This window comes from Leuresthes tenuis, unplaced genomic scaffold (genome assembly GCF_036924035.1).
Source record: "Leuresthes tenuis unplaced genomic scaffold, fLeuTen1.0.hap1 SCAF_16, whole genome shotgun sequence".
NCBI lineage: Eukaryota > Metazoa > Chordata > Actinopteri > Atheriniformes > Atherinopsidae > Leuresthes > Leuresthes tenuis.
The window spans coordinates 7953667-7978119 of record NW_027325370.1 but is presented as its reverse complement, the minus strand read 5'-3'; the positions used below and the strand labels follow the sequence as shown (position 1 = coordinate 7978119).

Below are 24453 nucleotides of genomic sequence, written 5' to 3'. Positions count from 1 at the left end.
AACAGATTTCTGCATCCTTGCCATTTTCCCTGTAGCCCTCAGGGCTGTTAAATCTTTTCTAACATCTCTGATGGTCTCAGAAAGCTATTGTCACTTAAGTAGTCAAAATTAAGTTCTGGTGATTGTTAGGTATTTTTTATTTCAGTTCATTGAAAGGATGCCAATAATTGTGCTCAGGGTACATTTTGTGGCTGTAGTTTTTATTTTGATTATATTAACACCAACACTGAATGATTTTGGGAAGCTTCATGGAAATCCTCTTATTACATACACTGATCAGCCATAATATTACGACCACCTGCTTAATATTCAGTAGGTTTTCTCATGCCACCAACATAGCTTTGACCTGTTGGGGCAAAGACTAAGAATATCTAATGACATACTTGATTGCAGAAGGGTCTCTGCTACACATACTTTAGCCATGGGATCCGTTGGGAGTATTGTGGAGTGGGCACTCTTTTGATTGGGTGTTTTTTCCCACAGATGCTAAAGGACCCCATCAGATGGGCTTTATTGTTCTTCTCTTAAGTCCTTCCTATGCAGTTTTTGTGGGATCCACTGCTGTCCTACTGGGGAAAGTTTCTATTGTAGATTAATTTTGATCTGCCAAAATATTTAGGTAGTTGATAAATGTCAAAGTAAAGTAATGTCAGAATGAAGGTTTCCCCAGCAGAACGATGTGTTGTAACAAGGTGAGCAGTGTCAGTGGTCTTAATGTTATGCCTGATTGGTGTAAAATTGTTTATTTCTTTTGTTTCAGATTATTTTGAATGATGTGTTTACAGTTGATCTTCTGTGCAGATCTCCTATTACCCAAATTCACATTATTGCTTTATTTACATCTAATGTTGCCAAACCTTTTTTCTTTCTCCAATCTGTGTATTTGTACTATCTGTGTGTATATATACCACTCTACAGGATGGCCCGTACCTGACAAGTGCAGAACATCATTCTTCGACAGGGTATGTCTGATAACAGGATAAACTGACATCCATATACAGAGCATTTCTAAAAAGCCCCATAGAGAGACCTCCTGAAAGCATTTTGCTGCCAAGCAGAGGTGTGATAAAGAGATTTGATTCTTTTTTTATCATTATTAGCAGAGGCCCAGAACCAAGTCTCATAGTTTAATGACATTCTCCCTTTAATGACAAGAGGGAAAACATTTTTATCTTTTAGTGTATGAATGTGATTAGACTTCATCTTGTAACCACAGTTCCATAAAACTTGGAGCACTTTGTAAGGAAATAACTGTTAATAAAACTAAGTGAACATAAATAAAGATTGTAGATATGAATAAAAGCAGAATGCAGTGATTTGGAAACCTCAGAAGCTAAGATCTTAATTCACAATAGAACATTAACAGAATAAGAGAATAGAACATTACTGAATTACATTTTACTATTTCTTTAATAATATCAGGTTATCTTGGATTTTATTGCCTTTTAAATAGAGCTATGTTTGTCACTGTGGAGCATTCCCTGTTCTTTTAACAACAGCACATTGACATCTGTCAACTGAGGAGACCAGTTGATACACATTTGGAAGAGTAATGTTGTCCCATTCTTGTCTAATATATGGCTCTAGCTTCTCAACAGTCCTCGGTCGTCCTTTTCGTATTTTTGCCCTTCATGATGCACCAAACGTTTTTAGTTTGTGAAAGGTCTGGACTGCAGCCAGGATGACTGCAACATGTTTATACAGCTGTGTCTTTTTAGTAGAGTTGCTTTTCTAGCTTTCTGTTGTCCCTGTCCCAATTATTTAGAGACGTAATGCTGTCATCAAATTCAACATGCGATAATAATTCTCATGATTTAGTATAGTATTGTGAATAAAGTTGATATGCCATTTGATAATCATTGCATTCTGTTGGTATTAACATTTGACATAGTTCCCCAATTTTTGGGGAATTGGGGTTGCACATACTATATATTGTCAACGACGTTTACGTTGCCTATACCACAAATTAGTCAGTGACTTTGTATATGTCTTCAGGACAGAATTTGACATCTATACCATTCGCAGGTCTGTTACAGCTAATGGTGAAGACAACCTGCAGCTTGTGGCTAATGGGAAGTTAGAGAAATTAAAGTCTCAGAGACGGACTTCCTGTCAGAAGCCTGAGAGAGGTTCACATCAGTTTCAGCTGAGCATGCTCCAGGTGAACAAACAAAAGATAATTAACTGCATTAATCATCTTGTTTTTATATGTATTTACATCAGCAGATACTGGTTTTGAAAAGATATATAAGGATAATTCCCTTTGTCTACACAGGTATCTGGCAGTGGGGACAATATGGTAGAATGTCAGTTGGAGACCCATAGCAACAAGATGGTGACATTCAAGTTTGATATAGAAGGAGATGCACCGGAGGACATATCAGATTACATGGTAAACTTCTCATGCATTACTTTATTACTGCTTAAATGTCATTGCATGATTAAATATTTGGCATGTGGTTGCAGGTGGAGGAGAACTTTGTCCTTGATGTAGAGAAAGAGAAATTTGTTGAGGAGCTTAGAGCAATTGTTAAGAAAGCCCAAGAAATTCTTCAGACACATTCACGGGTATGTTGATGTACATCTGTCACCTCAGACCGCTCATTTTTCTGTCTATATTGAATGATAATGGATTTAGATTTTTTCTCTCTGTCAGACTGGATCAGCTGACCAGATACATGTGAGCACTCCTACTAGCTCAAGTGAGTTTATGAATATATATTTTCTTATTGACAAAATGTGTCAGAATGGGGAAAAATGCTGTACATGCACGTGATAAACCGTCTTTTTGGTTTCTCAGTGGACTCGGTGGCCTATTCCTCTCCAGTGGGACGCTGGCGTTTCTTTATCAACCAGACCATTCGTCATAGAGACTCTCTTTCCAGCCAGGGTGCAGTCACACCACCGCCCACTACAGATTCACGGATTCCACAATCTCCTCAAAGGGATAAAGGTAAATTCTACACAACTAATTTTTAATGCTTTGGCTTATTAACACATCTAAACAGAAATTAACTGTGATTTTCCTTGCTGGTGTAGAAAGTGAAGGATCCCAGAGTCTGGAGTCTTTGACTGGAAAGGCTTCTCCCCCAAGCGCCCCTTCCTCCAACTCATCCCCAGTCTCTACTGTCTCAGCCCCTGTCTCTATGGCCCCCGCAACCACTGTGGCCCCTGCTCCTCAAACCACTGCCTCTGAAAGCATCTCTGGACCAGCCTCTTTCCCCTTCATTGCCTCAAGCTGTCTTGAATTACCAGTACTCACCTCAACTTCTGCTGACCAAAATCCCATTGCTCCATCAACCACAGCAATACCTTGCGCCGCTAACATCCCCGCTTTGTCCACTGCTCCTTCTGTTGTGTCTCTTTCACCAACAACCATGATTCCTGATAACCTAACCCGTCCTGTTACCAGTGTTTGTTCCTCTGTAGGTCAAAATATAGCAGATACGGTGATCATTGCACCAAGACCTTATGTAGCAGCAGCTGACCAGTCTTCAGCCTCTGTTAATTCCCCAGCCCCTGCTCTATTGATGTCTTCAGTCAGCCAACTTGGTATAGAGCAGCAGCAGACATTAAACCAGGTGGTCACACCGGCTCCACTGCAACCTCAGCCACAGCTACAGAATGCATCACAACAGCAGGCACCATCAACACAACAGCTGCAACAGTCAACAACACAACAGCTATCACAACAGCAAGTCTACCAGGAGCAAATTCTGCCTCAGCAAGAACAAGCACCACAACAGTCTCTGCAGCAATTACAGCAACAGCAACTGATGCAAAAACAAGTATCACTTCACCAACAGCTGACTGAGGTGCAAGTGCTGCCTCATCCAGGTCATGCAGATGTGTTACAAAAGCCTGTGCCGCCCCATCAGTTTTTGCCCCTTCAGCAGACCCAGCCATTGCTCACTCAACAGCAACCATCGCAGTATGCCCCTCAGTTGCTGCAACAGCCTCACTTTCAGCAGTTAACGCAGCAGGTCATGGCACCTCAAGCTGCAATGTTTCCCCAGCAGCAGGCTAACATCGATCAGCAACAGCCGCAACAGGTAAATCTCCAACAGACAATACATTTAGAGCAGCTGCAGCAACAGCAACATCAGCTGTTTATGGGTGTTGTAGCTCAAAGCCAAATGGTGCCCATGAGTCAACACCTTGTTCAACAGCAGACACAGCTAAATGTTAGCCCTGTACCTCAACAGCAGATTCTACAACAAATCCAAATGCCTGCTGAACTGGTACAACATTTGCAGTCACAGCAACAGCTGCAACACTCTGAGCAACAACAGGAAATGGTTAAAGCCATGCACACACCCCAGAGACAGCAGCAGTTTTCACTGCAGAAGCAGTCCTCTTTACAGATGTCAGAGTCAGAGGCATCCACGGGAGAGACAAGTGTCACTGAGGACACAGGAAGCTATTCTGCCCCTTTTCATCCTTCATCTGACTCCTCTCTGCCGCCTCTCCATCTGAGCAGTGCTGAAGCCTCCTTACCCAATTTCTCCCTGACAATGACACCATCCCCAGCTCAGCCTTCCTCTGTGGCCGAGTCAGACAGTGAAGGCCCCCCCAAAATTGAATTTGGTGACAACCGTATGAAGACTTTGGATGAAAAGCTGAGGAACTTGCTGTATCAAGAGTATAGCAGTGGGGTAGCACTGGCTGGAGCTGCCTCTGTTCCTATATCAGCTGCCTCTGCAGGAGGTGATGAGTCATCTGAGCCACAGTCTCTCCACCACTTATCTTTTCCCCCACCTGCCTCTTCCTCAGATACTTCCCCCCATTCCTCATCCTCCACTACCTCTTCCACCACTTCCCGATCTTCTTCCACCTCTTCTGACCCAGAGAGAGATGGAGAACAAGCTTCCTCAGAAGTGCCCAACCCCGTGCAGTCGGGCCCAGTGGACCAGCAGCCTGGCCCATCGCACCCGTCTGCTTCTGTCTCATCCACCTTGCCTACTTCTCTCCTCCCTCCAAGTCAGGATGACTCTGCAGGCTCCCAACACCCACCTTTACCAGGAGAACCAACCATTCTTGTGAGTGAATACCAAGGACAACTTTTTCAGTAAATTCTCTCTTAGATACGTCTCTCACTGTGCTGAATTAACTTTATTTTACTGTTTTATGTTTCAGTGTGTAAATGTGACCATTCTGTTCTCTTTCAGATGTCTGTGATTATTTGTCAAATGTAAATGTTAAGCATCTCTCCCTTTTATGTCACATCTCCATACAGCCACTCTTAACTGTCTTAACTGTTCTAGGCTGTACCCCCATACTCTGACACCAGTGCCTCTGGAGATACGTCATGGTCCTCCAATCAGCACCCGATCCCCCTCCGGCATGGACAGCAGCAGCACAATGCAGGAGGTGGATATTTTGGCCTAAACCTGACATGTCCTAGTATCAGAAATCCTGTTAGCAAGAAATCCTGGACTCGAAAATTCAAAAACTGGGCATGCAAACTGCGCCTCTCCGCCAGCTTGTTCAAGAAGCCCAGAGTCCAGCAAGGTAGCGTCCTCTTAGGGAGCGAGAGAGAGAGAGCGAGACTGAGAGAATGGGGTGTTGGGGCATGGACTTACACCTAATGTCTAATACTAGGTTAACATAGTAAAATAACTTTCTTAACCCTAAGAATTAATAAAGTTTAATGTTAATGGATGATAATGTTCACAACTAGACCATTATGTTCTGTATATTGTTATTTTACTTTAGTCTCCATGTAACGTCAGTGTTGACACCACTGCATACATTACTGTTTGTATTTTTTATTTTACTAAATTTAATTTCCTTGCCAACTTTTTTTTTTTTTTTTTGCATGGGTTACTCAGAGGCAAGAACGTTGGCGAGTAGAGGAGGGTGGGAGATTGTCACAGTGTAGGAAGAGGTTGGCATCAAAAACCTGATGCCCTCCAAGTGCAGATGAGCTCTGGAGTAAAACCCATCTGTGACTTGTGCCCAGGACTTGTCCCTTCATATGACACCTCCCTGCTCTGCCCCAAGCCTACAGTCACTACCAACAGCATCCTCCTCACCTCCACCTGCTGGCTCAGTGTAGACAGCGCCGTGAAACTCACATTCTAAACAGATAAGATAGATGCAAAGTAGTTAAATTAATAAATGATCGGTTATTATTCAGAATACCTCTGCACTTTCTGTATACACATGTGCTGTGTAGTATTACTTAGTGATGCTCTAATATAGGATGCAGTTGAACGAGATGCAGCTGTAGGGATAAACCTTTGCATTAAATATATGAAACATTTAGAGTTTATTAATGAGATTGAGACCCTGTTTCCAAAGAAGTTGTAAATTACAACTCATCAACAGCCTTTTTTTTAGATGCTCATTCTGAATTAGATACCAGCTGTGATTGTGAATGAAGCATAATAATTCAAAGAATTTCAAAGAACTTTGCGAATATCATCATCTGGGTAATTAAAAGCTTTAGATAATCCAGAAAAATTGCTGTATGCAAGGCAAAGTTTAAAACTAAGAGTGAACAGCTCTTATTTTAGGGCCATCGGACATAAAAAACTATTGCTCTGTGTTAAAATGACTGTATGTGCTTTATTCTACTTGGGGTCACAGGCAGGCTGGAGCCTATCCCAGCCATCATAAAGTGAGATGTTGCACCCTAGACAAGTGTCAGTCTATCACAAGGCCATCACTGAGACAAACTCACACTCACTCCTTTGGTCAATTTATGCTCACTAATTAACTTGTTTTTGAACAATAGGAGGAAGGCAAGACAAGTTTATTTGTAGAGCAGAATTTGTACACAAGGCAATTCAAAGTGCTTTACAGCTACATAAAATCATAAAAAGGCAAAAAAAAGCATTCCATAAAACATAAAAATAATCATTAATTAATTATATTAAAAGTGAAGAGTGCAGATAAAATATTTTCAGTTGTCATATGCACAGCTAAATAGAACTGTTTTCAGCCTGGATGTAAACATTGTCAGAGTTGAGGCCTGTCTAAAGCCTAAGTTCCAGGAGGAGAGAACCCACATTGGCTTGGGCAGAACATGCAAACTTCTCACAGAAGAGTTAGCTTAGTTTCCTCACACCTTATCTCTGTGAGGCGACCATGCTAACGACCACTCCATGGTGCAGCACCCAAACCGCTGCATTATGATTTTATTCAGATTTTACCCAGTGCCCCAACTTTTTTGGAAACAGGGTTGTGTACATTGTGTACATTAACCCAGGGTCTGCGAGGTACTGCCAGGCTTGTAAGTAGGTAGACTTTTTATGTGTGAGTTTTATCATGCTGTTAAAGTACTCCACCCATTTTGCATGTATTTGTGTTTATATGTGTTACATGTGTAGCAGTAGCTTAGATCCTCTGCTACAAGAGCACATGCATGAGCATCTATGTTATGTCCTACACACGTGACTAATAATGGACCATTATCTGTAAGTAACATCCATAATAGACTGCACATTTTATTTTAATTTCTTTGTTTATCTTGAATAATTATTGGATTATCCATGTCCACAATTTGCTAATGTAGTAATCCTGAATGTCAGACACACTAACTAATTTCACTGTTGATCTGGGCTCAGGTCTCAAACGTGATATTGGGCTGTGTTTCAGTGAGAATGAAAGAGTGGATGTGTGGGTGGGTGGGGTACACTGACTTTGACTGCCATCTCACATACTTTTAAATGTAAATACTACACCTTTGTTTTTAATGCAACAAGCTTTTACCACTCCTCCCCACATGCCCAACAGAAGTTTCTTTTGTATTGACAAAAACATACATTGATTATTCAGTCTGTTGTTTAGAAATTGGCATCCGCACAACATAACGTATGTCTACACATTTTAAAGACCTGCATGCAAGTTCTAAAAGTTGATGATGTGCAACATTGAGGAGTAATTTTTAACACTGTTTCTTTGTTTTCATGCCCCCCGTCTGTCTGTGTGCACCTGTATGTCTCTGTGGTGTGCATTTTTCTGTGTTGGTTCTTTGTTCGTCAATATTCATTTACTCTCTTTATACACCTGTGTCTGTGTTCTTGTCTCTATGTCCTTGCCTCCCCTTTTTGTTTTTCATCCCTATCTCTTTATCAGAGAAACAATCAAGGAGTCTGGCACTTGGAGATGAGAAGGAGGCGACACCACTAAATCCGCCTCAGTCCCGCACAGGACGATTTCAGGTAGGACTGATACTACTAATTTGATTTTATCTTCTCTTTTTATTTGTCTGGGCATGCTTCAAATATCCCCCACATCTTCTGCTGTCAGGTAACTCCAGTGCCACAGACCTCTCCCCCAAAAGATACGCCATCGGGTCACGGTAGCACTCACAGGAAAGTGGGCCGCTTCTCTGTAACCCAGGCTGAGACGAAGAAAGAGGACAGGCAGACTGACAGCTCACCAGTGTCTCCTGATCTGGAAAGGGAGAGGAGGAAATCTCTAAGGACAAAGGAAGGGGATAGAGAAGAAAGTAAGAGAACCCCATCAATGGCCCACCTGTCTCGAGGTCTTGGGCACAGCCATTCACCACTGGGCAGCAGTGATGATGATGATGATGAGAGTGAGCTAGAGGATGAAGAGCTGAGAAAAGAACTACACAAGCTCAAAGAGAAGTATGAGGGTCAATAATTTTCTCTGTGTTCCACAGAGTCTCTATTTACATACAGTATAAAAGGAATCTTTTTTTGTAGGCACATCGGAGAGGTGGTTTCTCTTCAGGCCCAGCAGAACAGAGAGCTTCGGGAACTTTATAGACAGCTTCGCTCTCTGAAAGACCAAAGACAGAGTCTGCCAGCTTCACTCTCCCGAACTCCTCCCCTTCCCGCAGCACCTCCTGTCCTCTCTCCACGCAGGCCTAGGCCAGGCAAAACTAAGCTTCGTCCCCGGCCTCACTCTCACATGGACAACAATGGAGTAACTCACTCTGGTTAGTCTTTAAAGAATTTTTTCACATTTATCTATTACTTACTTTCAGCGTAACTATATCTTGTATGTTTCTTCCGCAGGGATTCAGCAGTCAAGTAGTTATTCAGGTGGCGAACAGGGAAGACTGATGCCATTCTGTGACCCAGAGCATCGTACTTCACTTCTTGCTAGGAGAGGTAAAGCTTTGCCACAATAGTGTTTAATCAATACAGCTTAATGTGAATGCCTGTCAGTGGTACTAAAAGTGAGTTAATTCTTCCACAGATCACAGTCCCTCAAGGAAAAGCACATTCACAGATGAACTGCACAAGCTTGTTGATAATTGGACAAAGGAGATGGTGGGCCCTGTCCCGCCCAAGCCTTCTCTGAATCAAATCAAGCAGATTCAGCAGGTGCAAGAGTTGGGGGGCTGGAGCCAATCAGAGGTATGACAACACATTGTCATGGTCTTAATACCAAGAAAAAATAAGAAGTGTTCAGAGGATTGTTGTTCTTTTAACTTAAATGCAGATCATGAACACATCAGTGGCCCTTTTCAATGTATATATCATATAATGTTGTAAAGCAAAGGAGGACATTAGCATTAAGTTGTTCTAACTTAAAATGAGTTTAAGGTAAAAAAAAAAAAATTAATTAAAAAGGCTAAAATATTCAGGATAGTTTCTGATGACTGACATCTGTTTGAAGTGTCAACATTACTGTTTTCCCTCAGCATTCATTAATATGGTGTCAACAGGTGGCTCCACCAGGTTGGTTCCAAGCAGCACAACTGAACCCCCAGGCACCCCCTTCATCTGCAGGCTTGACGGTGGCGGCCTCTTCTCATTACACAGGTGGAGGAAGCCTGAGCAACATGCCCTCCTCGGGACCTCCACCATCACAAACGCTTGTGGCTCAAGTGCCACAGCAAAGTTTACACCTCCCTCAGTCTCTCCCACTCCAGATGACCTATCAGCAGTCACCTCTCTGCCAGCAAATACCCCCGTCGCGGATGCAAGCTCCCATACAGTCACTGTCACAGACGCAACCCACCACCCAGCTCCCCCACTCACAACCACAAAGCCAACCGCTGCTGCCTTCCCAAATGCCCACATCGCCAGTGTCCACGGCCACGTCTCTGCTGCCTGGCACTGGCACCACTGTACCCACTGATAGCTCTGCTGCTACCGGGGGAGGATTTTGCTCCTGTTCTTCATCCTCTTCTACCTGTTGCTCATCTTGCTCAACTGCTGCTCTACCTTCCAGTGCCAAAATTCACCAAACAACCCCCACCTCTACTCTTCCTCTGGGACAGAAATGAAACCAAGTGAAGCGTGAGGTCAATATGAAGGTCTAAGAGATGGAAATGCTTAGTGGGTCAGGACGTAAAGCTGATCCATTTGGAGTGTTAGTTGTGTGTATGTGTGAGACAGCTGTGACTGAAATGTATATATGGATTCCAGGGTGCTACTGGATGAGGTGGGAAATTAATGTGAAAGACCGATACAGTCAGGAGAGATGTTTAGATGTCAAAATGTAAAAAAAAAAAGTCTTAAATATATGAGTGTGTGCATTTATGAGTGTGGGTGAGTGTTTATGGGACATTTGAGTACATATCACTTTGGATACAAGTCCTGTTTTTGTTTGCAAACCAACTCCTCTGTACCTGAAATCTCCCAAAGCAGAGACGAGAAGGACAAGATATTTGACAGTGTTGGCATTTTTGGTTGAATGCTTACAGTGAAAGGACTATCAATTTTAAAAGTGCAATTAGTAATGGTCATCGAAATTGATCAGCACGTATTGTATTGATTTATCTGTAAGGCATAAAATATTTTTGTAGAGGCACAGTGATGATTATCATATGCATAGAGGATTTTTTTCATCACCTTTTAAAACTGTAGGCATACGGATGTGTTTCAATGGGCAATGAAAAAAAAAAAATAACAGCATGTTACACAGTTAAGCACGATAAATCTATCTGGCAACCCTCTTCTCCACAGTGCAGCCAAACACGTTGCAATGTTGTGTTCGATACAGCATGCGCTTTGTAATGTTTTGTGTTTGTAACAGAAAACAGCCTGAATTAACATGATCAAATGAATTCATTATGTGACGGTAAACACGAAATATGCTATCTGTTTTCAGTCAATATCCAAATACACTCGGCCCAAGACTGCATGACCTTATGACTAATTTGACTTGCATGAGTGCAAACTGCTCGCATCTGCTGTATATTCACGAAACTGACAATTACTGTTCACATCCTGCAGAGTTGATAAGTCACGGGCACATTTGCATTCAGTGTCATGGGCTTTCACATTTGACCCTTTTTGCTTTCGGTTTGAACTCTGCATATCAAAGTGTATCAGTGTCATGCTGAGGAGGAAGATGGAAAAAATGGAAGAAAAAAAACTGCCAAGTTATTTTTAACGAGGGAAACCAAAGTGAATTGGTTATTCCTGTGTTGCCTTTTACAATTACTGCATTGTTGTGTGTGCGAGTGTGTGTTTTTTCCTGTGCGGCAAAGCTGTGATAGTCCCATGTAATGTTGCATCACGAATTGCATCCCTTTAGTTTTTTTTCCTTTCATTCAAAGCAGCCAATCAGATTTCAGCGTACTCAAACAAAAAAAGTGACAGTTTGGTCACAGTGGTCGTAAATTTGCTGTTCAACAAGGTCCTCAGATGCCTAGTTGTAGTAGTCTTTGACCACAGGCTTTCAGTGTAACTGCATCCATCAGAAGCTGAATGTGGGTCATAGCTGTGCTGTATGCACGCCACTAAAGGTTTCACTCCTTTATTTCCCAACTCACTTCATTTGTTTCATTTGTAGATGCAGAGGCAAGCAGAGTAATGTGTCAGCAGCAGATATATTACCTTAAAATGTTTTGGCTTATCAGCATAAAACATGTTTGACTAATTACGGTCAAGCTTTAATACATTTTTCGGTGTTGTAGTTAGCCTGTAGTCAACGCAGCAATTCTGTTTCATAGATTATAGAGATTGTGTGCCACAGACAACAGGAGTTTACACAGTGTGGTAAGAACTGCTTCATGTGAGTCAAAGGCATAAAAACCACGATAGGCTAAGGAGGACTAGTTCATACTAAAGAGTATGGTTTGTTGAGAGACTGCAGAATTTAGAATATAAAAATTTCAGTTCTCTGTATTTGTTGCTTTTCAAGACTTCCTACATCTTCACAGAGATGTAGTTCATTAATAGTGAAGGTGAGACACCGTTTATGTCTGATACTAACATGTATCTAACAAGCTACAGCTTAAGGATTATGAAGCTAGCTTTGTCCTTGAAGTGTTACCAAAATGTTATCTAAAAGATAAAGATTATTTTTGTATTTTGGAATGGGGTTGTACAAATTGTAAAATTGTGTTCTCATCACTTTAAACCAGAGGTTATTTGGAATTGGAAAAACACTGGTTTTCATCCCTGTTTACATGGGACTCCCCCCCCGATGATATACCTCTCTGGGTACTGGCAGGCAAGCGTGATTTCTAAATGTTTTCAGATAAATATAGGTCATTTCTGACCCTGCATTTCATCTTTGAATAAATGATAATCTGGATAAAACATACAGAATTACACCAGCTCTCTTGCTGCGTTGCAGGTCTAATGTAATTTAAACAAATGAATGCAACATTATTCTGGGGAGTCCCAAAATGGCATGACTGAGAACCAATGGTTAAAGTACATTTGGGCATAAAAAAAAACTAAACAGGAAAACTAAAGTTTGTTGCTGGTGATTTAGCCTCTGTAAATTGTAACTAATTCAGCTGTTGATTTTATTTATGTTTTGTAACTAATCAAAATAAATGATGTTCAACTTCAAATGACATTTTTTAACATTTTTATTTGCTGGCCATATTTACCAAAGGAGAGACAGTTCAGTGGCACATCAAATTTTGACACAAATATTGACGCATAGGCTATGCAGAAGCATTTATTTAAGTTTCGGTTAAAAATTGAGAATACCACATTAGGGTCTCTGCTTTAATTTTATTCGTTTTTTGTCATTACAGAAATTGCATGAGATTTAGTCATTTTTACACAAGTTGCCCGAATAACAAGGGCGCGTGGGCACTTTCCAGTTATCTAGTTAAATGTTTTCTGGGAGACATTTACATGGTTAATATTTTTAAAAAGATGTTCATAGAGACAGAGAAAAACGTTCTATGTGGAAAGACCAAGGAGCAAAAGTCATACATGATCATGGTGAAGATTTTGTCCACTAAACCTGACGATATACAAACTTTTGTAGGTCTAATGAATAAAAGTTGTACGAATAAAATCATTCAAACAAAACTGACGTTTTTTCATTTTATCCACTGACAACATAAAGTCAGGTCCCTGAAAGCGGATTATCCTGTTTAAATTAAATGTATGAAACATTTGAAAATCTTTCCTTTGTACAGACCAACAATGCGTCCAAGAATTCACAGTTTTTTGTTAATTTAATTTTCAAATAAACCATGTTTGCAGAATGTGTTTCTGTGCTGTAATTTACACGTTACTTTTTAAACTAAGTCTCTGATGCCACATTCACGTTCCCCAAGTTTTTCAATTTTTTTCCCCGGGTTCTTTTTTTCTGAATGCAACTCCATTTGAATGTCCGCAACTTTATTGTTCCTTCTACGACAGACAACGACGAACAACGGGCTGACGTTATTCCCTTTGAAATGGCGCTGATGCAGTTAAATACGCTGTTGTTTTTTGTTATTGTACTCGTTTAGGTGACTGCAGATTCTACTATTTGGGTCCATTGTTAACATCTGGACCTGTCCTTTATATTTGAGCATTACTGACTCGATAAACAAAAATATGGTGAAGCAAACTGTTAATCATTGACGTTGCATAATAAGGCCGCAGCTTCCCCCGAGCTTGCGTAGGGATTACAACCGACTTTTAATGCTCGGCCTAGCCACAGAGCTACAGCTCGGTGAGTTGCAAGCGGTTAATGCCAATTTAGCCAGCAGAAGTCTCCTTGGTTAGAAATAACCAATTGCACTAGCTTCATTAAACGTTTTTGCAACCCTTGAAACTTAAAGTTATTGCAAAATGTTGTATAAGTTTACACTTTCTTGAATACAGTGGTTTGCTAGCTACATCGTTTGCTAATTCGGCTAACGTTAGCGTACTTGCTATTCAAGTCAGAAAACGTTGCCACGCAAAGTGTGTTTACAAACTGCCAGCTAACCTTACAACCTCACAGTGTGCTAATGTTAATGTTTTCATCTCTTCAGTAGAAGCAAACTTTATCTTATTAAATTCAACACCGGGCATACGAATCAAGTTATTTCACTGTTTATTTCTAAAGAATATGAAATTGTTGAATACTTGACGATATCACCCAATAACTTAATGCCATAAAACCGAAAGGGAACACGTTTCGTTGTTAAGCTAATTGACTGCAGTTGTATGTTATGACAGAAGCTGGTTGTGATATAGCCACCTCTTAACTAATGAGCATGCACTGTAGTTGCATTGTTGTCATGTTCGATGGCCGGCTAATTACATTTTTTTCTCACTTTGTTTCAATAGGTTTTCAAGTGAATCCCTGCGGATATGTTTGTCATTAACGAGGATGTGGAAGTGAACTGAAATATCTAAAGTTCAGTTCAATTGTAACATTATTGTTATTACCTTACTGACCAAACCTTTACTTTTACCGTATAGTCTCTTCTATTGAAGTCAGACTTGCATAATTTACACAAGAATTATTTTTACACACACAACAGTCAACATGGCATCGGTGCCAGTGTACTGCTTGTGTCGCCTGCCATACGACGTGACACGCTTCATGATCGAGTGTGACATCTGTCAAGACTGGTTTCATGGAAGGTAGGATATGTCTTGATGCTGATGATTATATTCTACAGGGATTATCAGATATTATGTTGTGTTGTTCATGATGTGATTGATTTCATATGTTGTCTGAAGTGTTAGTATTGGACTCCTAATTAATTTACCTATTTGATCTGAAAGTATTCTTTGTGTGATATAAGTGTGCTTCTGTGTAGCTGTGTAGGAGTAGAGGAGGACAAAGCAGCTGAAATTGACCTGTACCACTGCCCCAACTGTCAGGTCACTCATGGGCCGTCTGTCAGTAAGTTTCCTATTTTTTTTTCTATTTTTCCTTTTTTTAAATTTTATCCATTATCACCTTTTAATGGATACTTCTCATGGAGATAGATATGGAATACAAGGAATGAAAGCTGGGGATAGTAATGTAGCTTATTGAAGTAATTTTCAGCCTTGACTATCAAGCTGCTGCTTCTTTACTTATGCATGTTTAAAGCATACATCTCTGAGGTCGTAGTGTTGTCATACTTTGTTCGTTGTTGTTGTGAGAGGGCATCTACCGATAGTTACTCTCTGTGTCTGTTGTCTAAGTGCGCAAACGTCGCGGAGCCAATAAGCACACAGAGGGAAGCACCGCTCGAGGAAGAGATCCAAGTCGGCCTGTTAAGACTGGCAGTCCACAGTTTGTTAGAGAGCTACGGAGTCGCACCTTCCCAAAGTAAGACCCCCTTCTAGCACCGGCAAAAGTTTATTATATATAAGTTTAAATATACAACAATGCTATCCAGACAGTGATGTGTTGAACACCACACACTGTTTTAGAGACTGAAAGTGAGATGGAAACATTAGGTTCTGTGCCAGTTTGTTAACTATATTGATTGCATTATGTTGCACTATTTTTACGTTTGAGCAGCACGTTTGAGAATGTTTCTTTCACTGTAAAAATGTTCTTTGCTCTTCGATCATAGTTCTTACATCCCTTGTTATGTGCTTGTATTGCTGTTACAGTGCAGATGAAGTCCTGCTAAAGCCGTCAGGCGCACAGCTAACAGTGGAGTTTCTGGAAGAGCATTCATTCAGCGTTCCTGTCCTGGTGTTGAGGCGGGATGGCTTAGGCATGACCCTTCCTCCATCGTCATTCGGCGTCACTGATGTAGAGCACTATATTGGTAATGTTTTTATTCATTTACTACTTGATTTGAATACATTACTCTATTGTTCGTTAACTAAAACAAAAATGATGTGAGCACGTCACTGCTATGTCGACCTTTCTTCAGTGGCTTTCAGTTAAACTAAGAATTGATTTTAAAATACTTATTGTTATTTTGAAAGCTATAAAGGGCCGACTTGCTCCTATATAGTTGAAATGCTTACTGAATACACACCTGATAGACCCTTAAGATTATCAGCTAAGGTCTCCTCACCATACAGAGAGTACAGGTTAAATTGGCTCTCTGGAACTCTCAAGAACTCAGGTCTGCTTACAAGTGTGTTTTGATTTAAAAGCATACTGAAAGTTTGGGTTAAAAGATTACATTTTCAGTTAGTTTTTAAGCCTGTGTAGGGTTTTAATGATTTATTCTATTCTTTTTATATATATATATATATATATATATATATATATATAGATTTGTATGTGATCTTATGTTTCATACGTTTATTTTTATTTCTGCTTTTAAGATATGTACGCACCGTTATCTTACTGTTTTAAGAACATTTAGTTTGCGCCTGGCATTTGAAATGCGCTATACAAATAAACGTAAATATTATTAGTTTTCAACATTTATTAGAGATATTACGCTTTTACAAAACATGTTGAATTGCAGGTTCAGATAAAGAGATCGATGTGATTGATGTGTCTCGGCAATGTGATCTGAAGATGCGTTTGGGAGACTTTGTTGAATACTACAACAGCCCGAACAGAGACAGAGTGCTCAATGTGATCAGCTTGGAGTTCTCCGAGACCAGGTACACCAAGACCGTGATGTTACTGAGTGTTCAGTTTTCTCATTATCTATGTTACTAGAGTTGAATGTTGCTTCTCTAAAAGATTTTGAAAAATATATCTCATCGTATATGCTGTGCTATCCTGTGTTAATGACTAAAGGTATGTCTCGGACTTGTCGTAGGCTCTCAAACTTGGTGGAAACTCCCAAGATTGTGCGGAAACTCTCATGGGTGGAAAATCTTTGGCCTGAAGAGTCCGTGTTTGAGCGCCCCAATGTGCAGAAGTACTGTCTGATGGGAGTGAAAGATAGCTATACAGACTTTCACATAGACTTTGGAGGCACCTCTGTATGGTATCATGTCCTGAGGGTGAGAGTACAAATCTAGTTTGTGAGGTTTCAGTTCCATTTTATGCACATAAAGCAGGGCTATTTTCAAACCTTCTTTCTCTCTCTCTCTGTTTACTCAGGGTGAGAAAATCTTCTACCTAATTTCTCCCACCCCAGCCAACCTGGCACTTTTTGAGCGGTGGAGTTCCTCATCTAACCAGAATGAGATGTTCTTTGGAGACCAGGTTGATATGTGTTACAAGTGTTCTGTCAAACAAGGAAACACCTTGTTCATACCAACAGGTTTGTTGTAGTTACTTATCAGAAAAATGGTAAATGATGACATACTACAGTGTGTGTTTTCAGCAATTGCTGTAGTGGTTCTACTTAGCTTTGGAGAGCCAACACACAAGTGGGGTAAATGTTTAGTAATTTACCTGATTTCATGTGGACATGGTTTTAATCAAATGACACTTTTGTATGTTTTTAGGGTGGATTCATGCAGTGCTGACTCCAGTGGACTGTCTGGCCTTTGGAGGAAACTTCTTGCATAGTCTCAATATTGACATGCAGCTGCGGTTAGTTTTCTCAAGACTCTTGATATTGTCTTCATGTCATATTATCATAACACGTTTTGACTGAATTATTCTTCATATTTGAACACCACTTGGGAATGTGACTTTCCTGAAAGATCTATAATAGCAAGACAAAGTGAAAGGATAATTAAAACATTGTTTTAGTGGATATTGTTCTTAAAGCTGGTCATTTCTATCACCCTCGACTAATCACATCATTCTTGTTCCTTTGGAGACATTTGCTTTTCCTCACATATTAAACTGATTCTGCTGGCATTTACTTATAATTGCATTCACTGTTTGGTACAGCAAAATGGATCAAAGTCATACTACTTGGACATTTATGGATGTTATACCCTTGCTTAGACCAGCTACTAATCTGGCCAATGGCAAGGTCATGAAGAGGCCGATGGTGGGAAATCAGAAGACAACAATTCATTCAGTGCAGATGGGAACTTATGTTTTGAACTGGAGTAAAGAATCGAATCTCTATAAAAACAAGCCACCCCTAAATTTGGATTACGCCCATATTCTGACCACTATCTTATATTATTAAGTACTGAAACAGACTAGAATGAGCACAGGTTTACTCACATTTAAGATATGTCTTATATTTCCTTCAGTGGGTGTCATTTCAATTTTATGCATTTGCTGCTGTATTTACTTTGTTAATACCTTATTTTCAAACCAGGGCATAGTTTAATTCATAAGGAGCAGAACCTAGCTAAACCTAGCTGTGTTTTGAGTCCGATAATGGTTGCTAGCCTTGGTGAGCTAACTACCCATCCCCAACATCTTGTTCCCTGGCGTGGCAGTCGCTGAGCCACCCAGATGAGCGGTAGACCTCATTTTTCTCTTCCCGCCTCTTTGTCACTAGCTTCAACTTTTATTTTGGCCAGATTTGTTGCTGTTTGTGTGCAAGGTTATAGCCTCTTCCACCTTTTCAGTAATCTGCATTTTGTCCCTTTTACTGTGTAACCCATACGATGGAAACTCAAACATGAGCGTGCTGAAGAACTTTTAGTTTATTTAGAGATGAACAGCAGTTCATTGTTACGGGGGTAGTCTGCTACATTTTGGCAATAACCACGATAGTCTGACTTTTTCCTCATGCTTTTGGTGTACGTGTTGTATTTTCAGGGCATATGAAATAGAGAAAAGATTAAGCACAGCGGACTTGTTCAGATTTCCAAACTTTGAGACCGTATGCTGGTATGCTGGAAAGCACCTTCTTGACACTTTCAGAGGTGAGGAATTTCAATAAATTTTAGATTGTTCATGTTGTGTTTTCATGTGAGCTCACTGAATGTCTACTGTCATTCGTGGTGACATTTTGAATTTTGTCTTATTCTGACTTAGGTTTGAGAGAAAATCGCAGGCACCCTGCCAGTTACCTCGTTCATGGAGCCAAGGCCCTGAACAATGCCTTCCGCAGCTGGACGCGTAAAGAGGTAAAATCTTGCTCACTTTTATTTTTTATTCTCCCTTTTTTTTTAAGGGGGTCTTGAAGCGCAGACTCCAATGCCTCCGTGAGCCGTTTCTGAGAGGCTACATATCTGCAGAGATTTGTGAAGGACTTGCCCCTAGTACATAAGAAAATTGGTGATTTATAAACATTGAAGTCATTTGTCCCTATGAAATGCACACTAAGTAATTATTGTGGTTTATTACATGTTTGCAGAGGTGTCTAAATTTAAGGTGCCCGCCTTAAAATAGATTTGAAAAAGAAGGAAAGAAAATCATGCAGACTGGAGATGTCTTTCCTTGAATTGTTTCAGGCTTTTTCTGTTAAGAATATTGATACATGGAACCTTCAATTTTTCCAAGCACCAATATGATAGATTGACATGAGAGCGGTGTCGATCTTCCAATCTAACTCCAGGAAGCAGAGAAGCATATTCGCCAAAATATGTCAGTTTATGCCATGTTACAACCATTACCATTAGTAATGATTGTAATATCAACAGTTATTTTATTCTACCATTCTGTTGGTCATAACTGTGCTTAATATGTTAAAATGATTGATGGCTTTCTTCCTACTCTCAGGCCTTACAAGACCACGAATTGGAGATCCCAGAGACCATCAACACTCAGACACTAGTGAAGGACCTGGCTAAGGAGATTCGTCTGGTCGAGGTAAAAACTAGAAGTACTTAGAAAAAGACTAATAATAATTGTTTTATTTCAAATTAGCATGTAGAAAAACTGTGCTTTGTCTTGTCAGGATATATTTCAACAGAACATTGGCCGCACTGGACCTCAGTTTCCTGGTGCATCTCTCTCCAAAGCTCCATTGAGCTCCTCTCATAACTCTGGCCGCCCCCCTGGAAAAAAGAAAGGACCCAAGCCCAAGGAGGTGTTAGGGGGTCTCGGGTCCCCAGGAACCAAAAAGAAGAATCAGAAGGGGGTTCTTAAAGCAGAGGCAGGAGAACTTGACCTCATTGAGATCCATACCAAACATACACTCAAGAAATTTCAACCTGGCAAATCCAAACACAAGAACAAGGTATGGAGTTTGCAAACATATTCGGTTTTTGCTTGTTTGTTTAAGTGCATGTGTGAATTAATGTTTCATCATCGTATGACTGTATCTACTATATGCCTATCCAGTTGGAGCTGCCATTAGAGGAGTTTGAAGGAAAGCTAAATAAAAGCAAACTGAAACTTGTGCTTACCAATGGAAAGATAAAAGGGTAAGCATTGAAGCATACGTTTTAGCTTTATTATCTTTGTGAAAGTTTGGCTTTTTAACTGTTATTTCTTTGCTTTTAGTAAGAAAGATGGTAGCAGTAATGGTGCAGGAAGTGCTGGAAAGTACAAGCATCTTGCTACCGAGGGATCCAGTCTTTCTGACTTAGAAACTGAGGATGAGTTGCAGATTGACGAGACGCCCCCTCCACGGCGCAAGCCTCCTGGACCTAGCAAGAAAAAGAAACTAAGTGATAAGAATTTGATTTTAAGCAACAATATACTTACATATTTCATTTGTTTTTCATACTGTACACCTACTCTCAACTAACAATGTGTGAATGTTCCCTCAGGTCTTCCAAGAAAGCTCCCAAGAGCCAAACCATGTTCTGACCCGAATCGCATCAGGGAGCCAGGAGAAGTTGACTTTGACATTGAGGTGAGTTCTTATTTTGGACAGGCCAATAATGACTCGTACAGCCAGTTCTGAATGTCGTCAGTGAGAAAGCCTCAGTAAACAAGTGTCAAAGATATGCAGGATCCAGGTGTGAAGCTTTAATAACCAGCACTGTTCTGGCTTTCAGTTCAGCTGTGTTATACTGTTGATATCAAACATACCGAGTGTAAATTGTGTTTATCTCATTATAGCTTGTCACACGTCATATTGACATCATATTACCTGCTTTTTTTTTTCTTTTTCTTTTTTTTTTCCTCTTTCCCACTGTTTTCCCCTGTTGAGCCTGATTACACTGGATGCTTTATGAGGGTCATTTATTCACAGTTATAAGTGTTATTTTCAAAATTGTTAGTTAGAATGAAACATTTTATCAGCGAAAGCCTGTCAGACTTGTCAGAAATGTTGTAGCTTACCCGGCGAGTTTATCAGGAAGAGTCATGACATGTACACCAGAATGTTGGTGTAAGAGCTCTTGTTCAATAGTAATAGTTGCATGTTTGTGTATGTGGCTTCAGGAGGACTACACCACTGATGAAGAGGCACTGGCTGCCCATGGAGTGAAGGGTGGTGCAGGGGGCATCCTTGATTTATTAAAGGCCAGCAAGCAAGTAGCAGGCTTAGACTCTGCAGCACTCAGGTTAGATATCCTTGATCATCAGTGATTTTTTTTTTCTTTTTTTTCTTTAGCCAGTTGATAGTCTGAAATATAAAATGTTATATCAAAGTATCAATTTTTATATACAAGTTGTTTTTGTTGTTGTTGTTCATTTCTCAGTGAGGAAGCCCCAGCCTCTCCCAGCACTCGGGATGCCATCCAGGGTATGCTCTCCATGGCCAACCCCCCCTCTTCATCCTCCTCTTCCTCCTCGTCCTCTCCCTCATCTATCTCTGGAGGCCTGACAGAGGGATTAGGGGTCGTCAAGGAAAAGGGTGGCAGGGCTGTGTGGGTGACCGGTGGGGTCAAGAAGACAGCAAATTCTGAGAAGAAGCCTGTTATTCAGCGGCCTGGAAAACGGCCAATAAAAAGGCCAGCGCGTCATCTGAGTGACGAAGAGAGTCCAGATGAGCAAGAGACACTAGGAACTTGTTTTAAGGACTCAGATTATGGTGAGCAATACAAACACACTAGCTGCTGCGGCTCAAATATATGCAAGCTGAAGCATGAATGTTAATTTTTTTTAGTAAATGTAAAGTTATGGGGATCAATATTTTTTAAGTCTACCCTTCCTTGGAGTCCGATGAGGAGGACCATGCCAGCAAAACTAAGATGAAGCGGAAGAAAAACTGGGATGACACACCATGGAGCCCTAAAGGTACATGGCTTGAATAAAGCAGCAGGACGGGTTTGATCTATTTTCTTTTTACCTTTGGAGTGGTTGATCTCTCAACAAGCCTTTTTCATTTACAGCGAGGGTGATGCCCACCCTTCCTAAACAAGATCGACCAGCCAGGGAAGGAGCTAGAGTCGCCTCTGTAGAAACTGGCCTGGCAGCAGCTGCTGCTAAGTTGGCGCAACAAGTAAGTTTGACAAGACAACACATTTCTAATATGTGCCCAGTGAAAAAAAATAGAATTGGAAAAGTGACGAGTCTGTGTTTGTTTTTGTTTATGATTCAGGAGCAGCAAAAGCCTGCCAAAAGGAAGTACACCAAAAAGCAGCGTCCTCCTGCTCCCGTTGTCACTCCTCCACCTGTTCAGGCTGAGCCTGCCCCTCTCTCCCCAGCACCTGCTCCAGAGCCTGCAGCAGATGTCAGCCCAGATAGGCGGATGGATTATTACTCTGCCAGTCTGTTAGACCATGAATACACAGCAGGACCAGGACCTTTTGGCCCTGGAGGCCCAAGGGGCAGCGGAGCCATGGCTCCTGGTGTATTCCTTACTTCTCGAAGACCTTCCCTGTCCCCTCAGAATAGCAGCTCTCATTCTGGTGCATCCCTTACCGGTTTAGCCACCCAAGGGATAACAGCAGTTGGTCAAGGTAGGTGCAAATATTGACTGAGAGTAAATGTTAACGGCATTATTTTTGTTTGTATTTCTTTGATGTCTTATTCTTGTTTTTAATTTGATTTTGATTTAGGCAAACGCCCAAAGAAAGGACTTGCAACTGCGAAGCAGAGACTGGGAAAAATTCTGAAAATTCACCGCAATGGCAAACTTCTCTTGTGAGAAGTGTTGAAAATGTGGCTGAAGACAGAAAGAATGAAGAAAATTGCCTATGTTAAGTAGGTCTGAAGGAAAAGGAGATGACTATCTATATTTTATACTTTGGATAAATTTGTTTACTGTGTTCACTTGTTATCAAACCTCATCATATCTTGTCTTCACCAGTTTCTCTGCTCGACTCCTCTTACCCGTATGTGCATTGGAGCTTTTTTTAGAGGCACATCTGTGACTTTAATCGAATCACTTTAATGTGCTGGAGGCACATTTATTATGGTGAATTATTTTTAAGTGTCACAGACTTGACATTGTGCAAATATAGTGCAAAAAACACAGATTTAGCATAAATTGACAAAACCAAATAATTTCTTTTGTTAAGACTTCTGTATATATGTAAAGACATTGTACTGATCACAATACGTTTTTAAAAGGGAAAGAAAATAGCCTTTTTTACTAGTCAGGTCAAATGTAATGTTTGTATAGCCCCAAATCCCACGCACTTATGTGCAAACTCTTAACCACGGTCTGTAGTTCTGTTATATATGTAGCTGCCTGTTTATCAGTTTTTTGTTTTTTTTTTGGTAATCTCACACGCGTGTTGTATGACAGCTGTTATTACAGTCTTATCAGTCTTTAAAACAGACGGTTGTTCATAACTTCACTGTAAGCAGAAGGTATGCTACATGTGTGGTTCTTGGAGCTCTAAACGTAACATTACAAGTTTTCATTTTTTTCCAAGACAACCGTGATAGGATTTTATTTATTTCTTACATATTTATTTAACAAGGCAATTTTAGTGTAGCATGTTTTTTGCCTCCCAGTCTTTATCAGTCAATGCGCCGGTTCCTTTCAAACACCTAAAACCTGAACCTGAAGACTGTACCCGTTGCTTTGTTTGGCTTTATTTCGGTTTGTGTTGTCCTTGTAAATATTTGTAACATCTGTAATTTATAGAAATACATAGGAAAAGCAGAAAAACATTACGAGAATAGTTTCCTGCATGTTTTGAGCCCCAAGTGTTGGCAACATTCTTGGGTAAGATGTAGAAATGTGCTTTATAACAGAACGTACTGGTCATAAAATGTCGAAGGGGAGGCGTTTATGTAAATGAGTAAAAACTTTGCGAAGGTGCAGGACATTGATATGTAAATAGGTTTTAATTTAATTTCTTTTATAGTTACAAATATTTCGAAGCTTTCATAACTTGTACATGATTCATTGCTGTACTTGAGAAACATGATAGTTCTTTTTTATATTTGTATGCAGTAAATGTAATGTAATGTTCATATTGTCTTTTTAGTGTAATGTTGGATGTGTACTGGAAAAAAATTGCCCTTGATAAATTTCATCCATTTAGTTTTATATCAATTGTTCATACTTTGTTCTGTGTTTGCGTGTATTGTGTGTCTAAAACATGATATGTTTTAATACAACCTGAACCAGATAAAATTTACCGTGGGCAAAATGTGCTTTTTCATGGAATTTTATTTAAAATTTTTTGGGAATACCACCACAAAAGTGTGATTTATGGGCAAAATTAATGGTTTTGTTTTTGCTACACTGAAGTCTATTGTAAATTTCAGGTTTCA

The 24453-nt window shown here is 40.3% G+C and overlaps 2 protein-coding genes across 4 annotated transcripts in view; both read left to right on the top strand.

Moving 5' to 3' along the window:
- The window catches only part of wnk3 (WNK lysine deficient protein kinase 3), a 38544-nt gene extending 25805 nt beyond the window's left edge, over positions 1-12739 (top strand). For 2 of the 3 annotated variants that reach the window (XM_072367935.1, XM_072367933.1), the window contains 14 exons: positions 919-962; positions 2026-2161; positions 2276-2392; positions 2467-2568; positions 2657-2702; positions 2801-2953; positions 3040-5039; positions 5265-5511; positions 8083-8168; positions 8257-8600; positions 8679-8914; positions 8994-9089; positions 9178-9338; positions 9650-12739. In XM_072367935.1, coding sequence (XP_072224036.1) covers positions 919-962; positions 2026-2161; positions 2276-2392; positions 2467-2568; positions 2657-2702; positions 2801-2953; positions 3040-5039; positions 5265-5511; positions 8083-8168; positions 8257-8600; positions 8679-8914; positions 8994-9089; positions 9178-9338; positions 9650-10213 — 4332 coding nt within the window. In that variant the 3' untranslated portion in view covers positions 10214-12739. The remainder of the gene's footprint in view (positions 1-918; positions 963-2025; positions 2162-2275; positions 2393-2466; positions 2569-2656; positions 2703-2800; positions 2954-3039; positions 5040-5264; positions 5512-8082; positions 8169-8256; positions 8601-8678; positions 8915-8993; positions 9090-9177; positions 9339-9649) is intronic. The other variant, XM_072367934.1, reaches the window with a different exon arrangement.
- Positions 12740-13526: 787 nt separating this feature from the next.
- Positions 13527-23842, top strand: phf8 (PHD finger protein 8). Its single transcript, XM_072366530.1, has 22 exons — positions 13527-13845; positions 14448-14747; positions 14927-15012; positions 15300-15426; positions 15717-15877; positions 16535-16676; positions 16838-17024; positions 17125-17287; positions 17475-17562; positions 18700-18806; positions 18919-19010; positions 19606-19695; positions 19784-20065; positions 20170-20252; positions 20332-20498; positions 20601-20686; positions 21220-21341; positions 21480-21811; positions 21922-22017; positions 22113-22222; positions 22322-22682; positions 22782-23842. The coding sequence occupies exons 2-22, from the start codon at positions 14650-14652 to the stop codon at positions 22868-22870; spliced, it is 3069 nt and encodes a 1022-aa protein (XP_072222631.1). The 5' UTR covers positions 13527-13845; positions 14448-14649; the 3' UTR covers positions 22871-23842.
- The last annotated feature ends 611 nt before the right edge of the window (positions 23843-24453 follow it).